Source organism: Vombatus ursinus, unplaced genomic scaffold (genome assembly GCF_900497805.2).
Source record: "Vombatus ursinus unplaced genomic scaffold, bare-nosed wombat genome assembly UNPS02014884.1, whole genome shotgun sequence".
Lineage (NCBI taxonomy): Eukaryota > Metazoa > Chordata > Mammalia > Diprotodontia > Vombatidae > Vombatus > Vombatus ursinus.
In genome coordinates, this window is record NW_020954662.1 from 5,209,768 (window position 1) to 5,221,125 (window position 11,358).

Genomic DNA, 11,358 nt, shown 5'->3' on the forward strand with positions numbered 1-11,358 from the left:
CACAGCATAGTTTCCAGGGACTCTTGTGAAGGCTGATCCCTCCCAACTTGGAAGAGTTGAGGTTTCCCCCAGGCTCTGGGGGGAGTAAACCCCCCAGTCCTAAGGCCCTCCCTCACCTCCTGCTCACCCACCCACTAGGCTGGGAAAGGAGTTCTGTGAGGTGGGGATAAGCCCCTACCAGGCTCTGGTCCTCTCCCCTGCCCCCAACTCGTGTAACCCCCGTGCTGTCCTCCCTGCAGCCCATGACAGACCTGGACACAAAGATTCAAGAGAAGGCCATGAAGGTGGACATGGATATCTGCCGGCGAATCGATATCACGGCCAAGCTGTGCGATGTCGCACAGCAGCGGAACTCGGAAGACGTGTCCAAGATCTTTCAGGTGAACAGGGCCTCCCACCCCTCGCCACTCACCCCTCACTTCCCACCGCCACCTGCCAGCCCTGGCCCCATCCCTGTCTCTAGAAAGTGTCTTAGGACCCCAGAGCTTAAGCTGGAAGAGACCTCCTTCTCACTTTACAGATGAGGAAGTCAAGTCCCGGAGAGAGGGAAAGTGACTTAGAACCACAGAGCTGAAGCTGAAAGTAAACTCACAGTTCATCTGTTCTGACCTTCCTTATTTTACAAATAAGGAAACTGAGTCCCAGAGAAGGGAAATGACTTTATTAGAGACAAAACAAAACTGACTCAGTTGCCTGATGGCCCATCTGGGTCTTGGCCGCAGGCTCACAGAATCATAATGAAGTCTTAGAGCTGGAGGAGACCGTGGGGCGTCCTAGCCAATCTAGCTAAGAACAACCTCCCCCTTTAACTATTAGGATCCTTTCCCCTTCTCCTCGTTTCCCTGAGAGGTAGCATCCCAACATCCTTACGTCTCCTCTGGTTTTTTCTTGTATCCCATGGTCCATGCTCACAGTCAGATTTTTGCTGTTTTGCAAAGTCCAACCGCGTCATTTTATAGAGCAGGAAACTGAGCCAGTGAAGAGAAATGCTGTAGGATTTTAGAATCATAGATTTAAAGTATGTGTGTGTGTGTGTGTGTGTGTGTGTGTGTGTGTGTGAGAGAGAGAGAGAGAGAGAGAGAGAGAGAGAGAGGGAGAGAGAGGGAGAGAGGGGCTGATGGCTTTTTGGGCAAACCCAGCCTGCTGGACATTTTGTGGCCTTCTCATAGCTTGCTACTGTTTGGGGGAAGCTGCTTTTTTTGACATGGGAATTTTGGTTTGGCTTTTGCTTGATTTCAGGGGGAAAGGATGTGCTATTGCTTCTCAGTGTGTGACTGTGGACTTGGGGGGAGGCAGGGTGCAAAGGTATCATTGCTGGTGGGAGTTTATTCCCCTCCCCACCAATCTAAGAGCCAGTGGAAGGAATTTGAAGGGGCAAAGGCCAGCTCCTCTGTTTGTATCTCTCCAAGCTTTGTGTGTGAGCTCTGCGTGTATCCGTACACCCCTGTCTGCATGTCGTCAGAGGGCCCCAGGAAACACGGAGCGGCTTTTCTCTGTGGGTTCTGGGTTCTGGATCTCGCCTGCTTGGCTGGTTCCCTGACATCTCTCTCCTGCTGTTCCCCTTGGGGAAGGCAGCCTCAGAGAGCTCTTTTGTGGACAGTAGGCCTCAGAGAGAGGGTAGGTCAGGGGGTCTTCTGCCATGGTGGCCTTCCTTCCCCTTATGCTGTTTGCTAACGTTCTCCTGCTTTGTAGTGAGCTCTCACTGCTTGGCCCTGGCCGTGGCTGGCCTCAACCGCTTTCCATCCATTGCCCCGTAGGGGGAGCAGCCCCCCTCTCCCATCTTTCCTGGTCCTCCCAACCCCTTCTCTCAACCCAGGCAGAACCATCCATTCACACCTCTCCTCTCACTTCCTTCCCTGGTTCAGGTAGCATCCAAGAAGAAGGACCGTAAGGTAACCACAGAGGATGACATTTCTGAGCAGGATGGGGAGGTCACCAGGCTGTCAGATGATGAGGTCAGCTCCATGAACATCACGGATGAAATGAAGCGAATGTTCAACCAACTGTGAGTATTTGTGGGAAGCAGTTAGGATTCACTGAAAAGAATCCTGGCCGTGGAGTTGGGACCTGGGTTCAAATTCCACCTCTGATGCTTACTCCCAGTCTGACCTTGACTGATTCTGTAATTTCCCTGGGCCTCAGTTTCCTCATTTGTAAAATAAAGGGTTGGACTAGGTGACCAGCTCTAGAGCTGGGATCCTACCCTCATTCCCCCTCCAGAAGAGTAATAGGCTCAAAGTCGTGAAACCTGGGTCCCAACCCTGGCTCTGCTACTACCACCTGCATGACCCCGGGCTGGGCACTTTAATGCTCTGGGACTCAGTTGCCCAGCTCCAAAACCTGTGATCCACTGAAATCCCAACTGCATTGCTTCCTAACTGCCTGACCATAGGCAGATCCCTGAGTCTTGGTTTCCACATTTGTGAAAAGGGAATGATGATGCTTCAATTGTCTCCTCCCTCTACCATTGTGAAGGAAGCCTTTTAGGAATCCTAAAGACCTATAGAAGTGTGAACTCCAGGAGTCCTGTTCACCTTTTAGAGAAGGAGGCAAGGTATAGTGGTTTTCAGGTTAAGAGGGTGCTACCAGTTTCTAACCTCCCCAGGCCTCAGTTTCCTTCTCTGTAAAACGAGAGATTTGGATTAGATCGTGGCAGTCTTAACATTTTTTTGTGTCCTGGACCCCTCTGACAGGGTCTGAGATAGCCCAGGGGTCCCTTTTCAGAAGAGTGTTTTATATGATTAAAATAAAGTGCAGAGGATTAGAAAGATAGCCCTAATATTGAAATACAATTATCCTTTTTTTTTTTTTTAAAGTTTACAGACCTCCAGGTAAAGAATCTCTGGACCAGGTGGTTTCTGAGATCTTATCTAACTCTAAATCTATGATTCTAAGAGATATAAAATATGTAGAATGCAATGGGAGAAGGGACAGGGAGACAGGAAGATTCCTGAGCAAGTGAGGAGAAAGACAGAAAGAAGAGAGACAGACACAGACACAGAGGAGAGAGGAGACTGAGGAGAAGAAAGGAAAGGAGAGAAGGGGAGAGAGAGAGAGAGAGAGAGTGCTCCAGTGCTAGTCCTTAAGACAGTGCTTTGCCTGGTCCATCCATCTCTTGTCCTTCTCATCCTATTAGTTGACTTTAGGGGGGCCTGACTCCCTTCCTCTGGGCATGGCAAGGATGCCACCGGGACTCCTAGGCTGCTCCAGGGCTATCATCCTGGGCTCTCATCTCTTCTTTCACTGGGACATCTGTGATTATTCATAATGATCATGATGGTGACTGCTCTCTAGGTCTCCTTCCCTTCCCTGGAATCTTGGGGAAAGGAAATGGAGTCTGAAAGGAGGGGGAGAGAGGAAGTGCTCATGCCCCAGGGGAGAGGAGTGTCTCTGGCTCTGGGATTCTCCTGAGAAGACTGTTTCTGATGACTTAATGAATCCCCCCGAGAAAAGGCTGTATTGTTCAGAAGCAGACTAGGGCTTCTAAGGGCAAAAGTGGTGACAACGGGATATTTATGGGCTGTGCAGGGCCTACGGAGAAGACCCCTCCCCTTGCCAACGGGGTAGTGGAGCAGCTTGGGGGGGGTAAAAGTGAGTAGGGAGTTGACCTGAAGTCATCTTTAGTTCTCTCACTCAGTCCCTCCCCCCTCACAGCTGACCAGGGTTGGGGGCAACGTGGAAGACAAACGGGCATATTCAGAGGTTGAACCCATGACGGTTCTCTCCTATCCACTACATCTTGCTAGCCCCATTGGCTCCACACTCTGAATCCTGATCCATCTTCTCCTTTATCCATCCCACCCCCCAATTTCTTTTCAAGCAGAGGTCTGACCTGCTCACTCCTCCATCCCTCTAGGAGGAAATGCAGGTGACTGTGAAATGCAGGCATTTCGCATCTACCCACAGAACCCCCACCCCCTACAATGAAAGGAGGGAATTAATCAACAGGTATTTATTGAGCACCTACTATGTGCCAGGCAGTGACCTACAAAGACAAAGAATGAAACAAATCCCGCTGTGGGAGGGCACTTTGTGGGCATGAGACGCTACCTACTTTGGCTGTCAGATGAGGCAGGTTGGTTTTCCCCATTTTTCTTTGTTCTGAGAGACAGCTCATTTGGTAGGAGGCAGGACGTAAATGAACAGGACGTAAAAATACAAGACATGAATAAAACTTATTTTTAAAAATGAAAGAGCTGGACGGGCCACCCCCTCTTCCACCAGCATCCCAGCTCCATCACCTTTTATCCGCAGCATCCTTAGGGCAAGTTCCACTGGGGCCCTGGGCTTTGAATACCATCAGAGCTCTTGTTTTGTTCTGATTAAAATCAGTTGGTTTTGTTCCCAAGCCTGTCAAATGTGGGAAAGGGCCGGGCTTGGGATCACTGTATATGTGTGGAGGAGGGAGGCCATCGGCTTTCCCTGGCCCCTAGAGAAGGCCACCCCCTTCTGGCCCAACCCCCAGGGTCCTGCCCGGGGGGCTTTGCCCTCCCCTTCCCAGCTCTGGTTTCACTGGGAGCCTAGACACTCAAAAGGAAGTGGGGGGGAGGGGGGCAGGGAAGCAGGCTCCAGATCCGAGACCTCCTAGGCTCCCTCCTGCCCACTCTCCTCTTCTTTGGAACCAGCTTGGCTGCTCTCTCCAGGCCCTAGTCCCTGAATTTACAGAGACACCTGGAGGCACAATTGGGAATTGCCTCGTGGGTCTTGACCGGTCTTGAAGCCTGGATCTTGAATGCTGCACTCCCTTCTCCCCCTTCCCCCCTGGAAAAGTTGACCCCATGGAAGCAATTTTCCCAGCACTCCAGAGACCTGCTTCTTAATAAACTGGAAACATGAGCCCTGTCCTGTCCTCAAGGCCCATGAAATATTTAACAATAGTCCAAGGAACTTTGGGAAGCAGTGTGGGGGTGATGTGGAAAGAGCATCAGGGGGGCCTGAGAGCTAGCGCCGCTCTGACACAGATTTTCTGGGTGGTGTTAGGAAAGTCATGGACCTCATTTTCTTTATCTGTCAAATGCAGAGGCTGAATTAGATAATCTCTAAGGCCCCTCCCAGCTCTGACATTCTCTGTTCTAAGGTTCCTCTCCACTCGGACATTCTGGGTTCTAATGCCCCTCCCAGCTCAGGCATTCTAGTTCCTGCCAGCAATAACATAAAATTCTGTGATTCTATGGAAGAGAAGGAAGTGAGCATTTATTAAGTGCCTGCTAAGTACCAGGCACTGTGTTAAGTGCTTTACAAATATTATTTCATTCCATCCTCCCAACAGCCCTGTGAAGTAGGTGTTCTTATTATTCCCATTTTACAGTTATGGTAACTGAGGCAGTCAGAGGTTAAGGGGCTTGCCCAGGGTCACACAGCTCATAAGTGTCTGAGGCCAGATTTGAACTTGGGTCTTCCTGATTCCAGGCCCAGTACTCCACCTTTGAAGGATTAAGGTTGGGGAGAGTTTCATTAGTGTCTGGTCCCTGAAGTCTGTTGTCCTCGTCCCCAGGACTCAGTTTCTCTCTTTGCTTACCACCTCTTCTTATGGTATTGTTCCCCCTCCTGCTTCCCCCCCACAGAAGAGAGACTTTTGACTTTGATGATGATTGCGACAGTCTGACTTGGGAAGAGAATGAGGACACCTTGCTGCTCTGGGAGGACTTTACCAACTGCAACCCATCCATTGACCTGCAGGGAGAGGTGAGCAAGAGGCGAGGCCCTTCCCTTCTTGAGATAGCCAGTATCCTCTCTCATCCCAATCCCCTCCTCCTGTTCCTCCTCTTCTGTGTAAAGACTGACTGGGGGAGCCCTGAAGTTCTGGGGGACTCTGAGGGAGCCTCATTGTGTGAGCTCTAAGGCCCCTCCCAGCTCTGACGTTCTGGGTTCTAAGGCCCTTCCCAGCTCAGACGTTCTGGGTTCTATGGCCCCTCCTACCTCTGACATTCTGAGTTCTAAGTTTCTTCCTAGTTCTCATGCTCCATCTCCTCTCATGGATCACTACTCTAGGACTCCACAGAACCCCGAGATCTGCCCCCTAACTAGCTAATCATCCCCTTGGTTTTGTCTTTCTAGCAAGAAGAAAATTTGGGCAACTTGATTCATGAAACCGAATCCTTCTTCAAGACGAGAGACAAGGAGTACCAGGAGACAATAGGCCAGATTGAGGTGAGGACTGGCAGAGAGCCCTGGGAAGAATTATTTTGTCCTAATGTCCCAAATGCGGGTATTGGGGGGGGGTGACCCTGTCCACTTGGGGTCTGTTGTTGGCTGAAGAAAGAGGAGGCTGGGGTTCTGCCAAAAGTCAAGATGACCAGTAATGGCCCATTATGGGAAATAATAGCCTTAACAAAAGGAGGTAAGTTCTTGTCTGGTACTACATTACAACAGCCATACCGCAGGAAGAATTTTGTCCCTGGACAAAGGAAGAGAGTTCAGGATTATCCCTACATCCCCCTTAGTGGAAAACACTTCATTCAACAGCAGCAAAGGTTTTTATCTAGCAATGGGGGCATTTTCTAGGCTGTGCCCCCTAAAAGAGCTGTGGCAGTTAAGGAGAGAGACAGAGAGACAGAGATGCCCTGGGGATGATGGATCCTTTAGTGGGATACACAAGCTGATAATCCGTCCAGGAGTTGAGATGGGAGAGACACATTAAAAAGACTCTGGGATGCCTGGCGAAACACATACACTAGGGTAAACTGAGCCTACAAATGCTGAGAGAATGTGGAGTAGTGCGGTGAGTGGAACTGGGCCAGGTTAGTCAGGGAAAGATGACTAGAGGTGATCATTAATAACAATGATATGAGAGTCAGGCTCAGAGCCGGGGATGCCCAAATTCACAGTCTGCTTCTGCCCATACCGGCCGTGTGACCCGAGACTTCTCAGGACCTCCAGACAAGCCTCCAAGACAAGAAACGACATGGATTGCTCGTCTGCATCGGTAGAAAGGCTTTTCACACCAGGGAGCTCCAAACATGGGCAAAGACCCTTTAAACTTCCATGGCATTGTGAGAAAAGGACTGGTGTGGAACTCCCAAAGTTTGGGTTCAAGGCCCAGCTTTGTCCTTGCTTCCCTGACATCTTCATCTGTCCCTTCAACTCTCATTTTACAAATGAGCTTAATAAATTGGTCGTCTGCTTTACAGGTTATTGCAAGAACATGTTTTTGTTTTCCTTCTAGTTGGAACTCGCTACGGCCAAGAGCGACATGAACCGTCACTTGCACGAGTACATGGAGATGTGTAGCATGAAGAGGGGCCTGGATGTCCAGATGGAGACGTGCCGCCGACTCATCAAGGGCTCTGCAGACAGGTAGTGGGGCAGGCCGCTCAGGCACCCCTCCTCCTTCTGCATGCGCTGTGTCCGCTTCTGACCTCAAGATGTTCCCCCCTTTGCCCCCCGACAAGGCTGCTGGGAAGTTCCTCAGAACGAGGGAGTTCTTAGCAGCTGGACCTAGCCAGAAATGAAGCAGCAGGCTCGGGGTTCACTCCCTCCCGTTCCTTGGAGGTCTTCACCCAGGCCTTCATGGAGTGGATGACCACTTGCCAGAGGCTGTGAACATGCCCCATCTTATCAGTAGACATCTCAAACTACGATTCCCAGAGCTGGCTTCTGTGTCTCAGATGTGAGATGTCCAGGGCAAGGGATGGTGAGATCATTCCCTCCCTCATTTTGTTTAGCCCCAGGGCAATGGGTGAAAGTGGCAAAGAAGGAAATTTAGGCAATATCCCACCACAAAGATCTGTCCCAAAATGGAATGGGCTGTTTTGAGAGGTGGTGAGTCCTCCTGTCATTGGAGGTCCTCAGACAAGTTTTGGAGTGTGTTACATTGGGGATTCCTTTCTACCTCTCAAATCATGACACCATTTGAGGTTTTCTTGGCAAAGATACTGCAGTGGCTTGCCGTTTCCTTCTCTAGCTCATTTTACAGATGAGGAAACTGAGGCAAACAGGGAGAAGTAAGTTGCTCAGGGTCACACACAGCTAGTAAGTGTCTGAGGCTGGATTTGAACTCAGGTCTTCCTGACTCTTGGCCTGGCACTCTGTAGCTAAAATGTGTGTATGTTAGAGGTCATAATCTTGTAAAAGGAAAGAAAGAGGTCTGGATTTGGAGTCAGAAGACTGACAGCCAACTCTTCTCCCTGTGTGGCCTTCGTGAAGGTACCTATCCTCCCCCCTAAGATGAGGGGCTAGCTCTGTGAGGTCCTTTCCAGCTTTAAATGTTGTGACCCGAGGTCATGCCTCCATCCCTGAGTCCCAGACCCCAGCCTGACTCTTGCCCCCTCTCTTCTGTCCCAGGAACTCGCCGTCCCCCAGCTCCATGGCCAGCAGTGACTCAGGAAGCACAGATGAAATCCAGGATGAGTTTGAGAGAGACCCTGATGTGGAGCCAATGGTCAGCTGATGAACCTCGGGGAGGGTGCCTGGAGAGGGGGGGGGGGACGAGGGAGCCAGCACTGACCGCGCCCTGGAGGACTTCCGCCACTCTCCCTCCCCCATCCCCCATCCCAGGGCTTCTGCGGACCGCTGCTTCCCACCGCCCGCCCACCGCCCGCCACCCACCTCCTCCTCCTCCATCCACTCGCCCACCACCCCCACCCCAGGATTGGTGCTGTCAATTTCTATTCTACACTACAAATGCGAACTCTGTCCGGAGATACGGTGTTAATTGTGCCTTTCCCCTTAAGCTGAGCCGCTTAAAGAACTCTTCCAAGCTGGGTTTTTTATATACAATTACCAGACAGGGGCAGAGGCCCCTGGGTGGCATAGATGGCATTTTGTACCCTCCCACCTGCTGCACTGATTGGCAGTACTCCTTGCCTGCTCTGCCCTGTCCTGCCCCACTGGCCCCTGACCACTCCAGGGGGAGGGGTGGGGGCCTTTGGCTCCCAAATCCCCTGCAGAGGAAGGGGTGGAGGGAATCTCCCAGATATTTGCCACGGAAGAAAGGATCTGTGCTGCCAATGCTTTGGGGAAGGAGGAAGAGCGGGGAAAATGCCCCCACCCCTGTATTTTTTTCTTATCCCAAGTAACAAAAAGACAAGGCATGGGGGGAGGGGGGAAGGGAAAGATTGACACTGTGTTCAGACTACTATGCAAAAAAAAAAAAAAGAGCTCGCCTTATTTATATATGAAATATATAAATATTTCCCTCTCCCTGCCCCTTCCTTAGATTTTTCTCTGGACTGGGGAGAGAGGCTGCGGGCAATCTCTCCAACCGCCCCAAAGGCTTAGCTGTGACTTTGCTTCCAGGGATGCTGATTTTTTAGCTGTGTGACCTTAGACAAGTTCCTTCCCTTCTCTCTGCCTCAGTTTGCTCCTCTGTAAAATAGGAATAGGGAGGTGGTGAACTAAGCTACTATTGAAAGTCCCTTCTAGGGGCCATGGTTGAGAGCGGGTTCTTAGTTTATTGAGGCTGGGCCTCCTCCAAATGGTTTTGTGGGTGGGAATCAATAGAATTGTTCTTCCTCCCACAGGGTCTAGATGCAACACTTTCTCTGGGAGAAGGTAGGGGTCGGTGGTGTCAGGCGGGTACGTCTCCTTGCTCTCCAGTGTCACCCTGGAAGTAGAATAGCCTTGTCTGGTTCTTCCATGTTGGGATCTCCTTCCCCACACACCATGACAAAGATAATGGCGCCATCTTGCTTTCTCACCCCTGGGCTGGCTAGCCACTGATAGGAAGGAGACCGTCCAAGTGGAGGCCAGGGAGGGATGTTAGGGCGTTGGTGTGGTTCTGCAGAAGCCAGATGGGGAACATCTCTTGCATGTTTTAGCCCCCCACCATTTGTAAGATGTAGCCTCGGTACTTATAACACTGACTGACTGACTGACGGATAACTGACATGGGAAGTTGATGTGAGCGAGTGAGACGGTATCTCTGTGGTAATTGGGTCTGGGTTGGTGGGAGCTGGACCGAGTGAGATGCATTGGCATCACAGTCCCTTGCCAGTCCCCAAAAGAGACATGAAAAAAAAAATATGTCCACTACCATTTGGGAGTGAACTTTTATTTTGACTCGTGAGCTCCCCCTGGAGGACCAAGGAGCAGTGGACACGCTCGGCCTAGCCTAGCTTTCTTCAGGATGGTGAGGGATGGTGAAGGGGTGGGCAAGTTACCCCTGCTCCTTATCCCAAGTTAGAAGGCCAGACATAGCTTCTTATTGAGCTCATCTTTCCCCACCCGTATTCCTACCCCAGGGGACCAGAGGGAACCCTTTGGAAACCACCTCATTCCCCAGCGGGGACTTTTTTTTCTTTCCAGTTATTTTTTTGTTGTTGTTTATCTTAAAGCCATTCTGTATATAATATACATATTATAGATTATATATATATATATATATGGAAAGAGAAAGTGTATGTGTGACCATTTCTAATTTATCAGACCTCAGTGGCCTTTGACATCTTTTTTGTTGTTGGGGTGAAGTCAGGTAGATGGATTCCCCACGTTTCAGTTGGCCAAGAGGTGCCGTGGCTCATCCCCCCAGCAGCTCCGACTAGCCAAAGCAGTCCCTGGTCATGAACCTTCAGGGAACAGTGGCTTGGGGCGGGGTGGGGGGCAAGCAGCACCCTCCTGCTTGTCCCCACTCACTTTCTCTCTTTGTTTTTAGGCAACAGGGTTCAAACACACATCCTAGGTGGAACCATCAGTTCTATTTTAATTTTAACCAAAGGGTAGCAAAGCCCTGTGGGCTTTAACCTCAGCTGCTATGAAGAACTTTCCATTCCCCCTGGCTGGAAGATGTCCAGCCCCTCCCTGTGCATTCCCCTCTCCCCACCCAGGTTTCTTTCTCTTTGTATATCTCCAAGACCAGAGCATCTGCCTGGGCTTTGATGATCCTTCAGAGCAGATCTCCCTGAGCTTCCTTTTCTCCTTTTCCCCAGAACCATAGGGCAGGAAGAAGAGTCAGGCAGAGCACTGGTGGCAGACTCCCTTTAGGGAGGTCACCATTCCTTTGCATGGCATGCTGTGCCCCAGAGGCACAAATAGCCTCCTTTCTGGGCATTATATTCCAGGTGATGGGAAGGTGACATATTTTTAGAGTTAAGACTGATAATAGAAGTATTTGAGGGCAGCTGTTGCAGTTGCCATGGTGACTGGTGTCTGGTTGTATTATTTCGGCTTTTCTAGCCCCGGGTGGTTTCTTCCTGTGGGTCCTGTGGGGTGGTGACTAATTGGTTTAAGAGGAGCCAATGAGGCTGCCTTCTGGCCAGGCCATCTTTGCCCGTAGCTAATCCCCCAGGCTGGCTTCTGGTTGGAGAGCAGGCTGGAGGACCATGGATGCCCCTCACTTGACAGGCAGGAGACCCTCTGGGTGAATGTGTGGGGTAGGGAGGGGCTGGGGCTGGCCTCCTTCTGGGAGCTCCTAGCAGATCT

The 11,358-nt window shown here is 50.7% G+C and overlaps 1 protein-coding gene across 1 annotated transcript in view; it reads left to right on the plus strand.

Moving 5' to 3' along the window:
• The window catches only part of LOC114028494 (intermediate filament family orphan 2), a 56,898-nt gene extending 47,831 nt beyond the window's left edge, over nt 1-9,067 (plus strand). The window contains exons 5-10 of the mRNA XM_027842752.1: nt 240-380; nt 1,866-2,005; nt 5,565-5,685; nt 6,058-6,150; nt 7,166-7,296; nt 8,284-9,067. Of these exons, the coding sequence (XP_027698553.1) occupies nt 240-380; nt 1,866-2,005; nt 5,565-5,685; nt 6,058-6,150; nt 7,166-7,296; nt 8,284-8,389 (732 nt within the window). The 3' untranslated portion in view covers nt 8,390-9,067. The remainder of the gene's footprint in view (nt 1-239; nt 381-1,865; nt 2,006-5,564; nt 5,686-6,057; nt 6,151-7,165; nt 7,297-8,283) is intronic.
• Nucleotides 9,068-11,358: the final 2,291 nt, after the last annotated feature.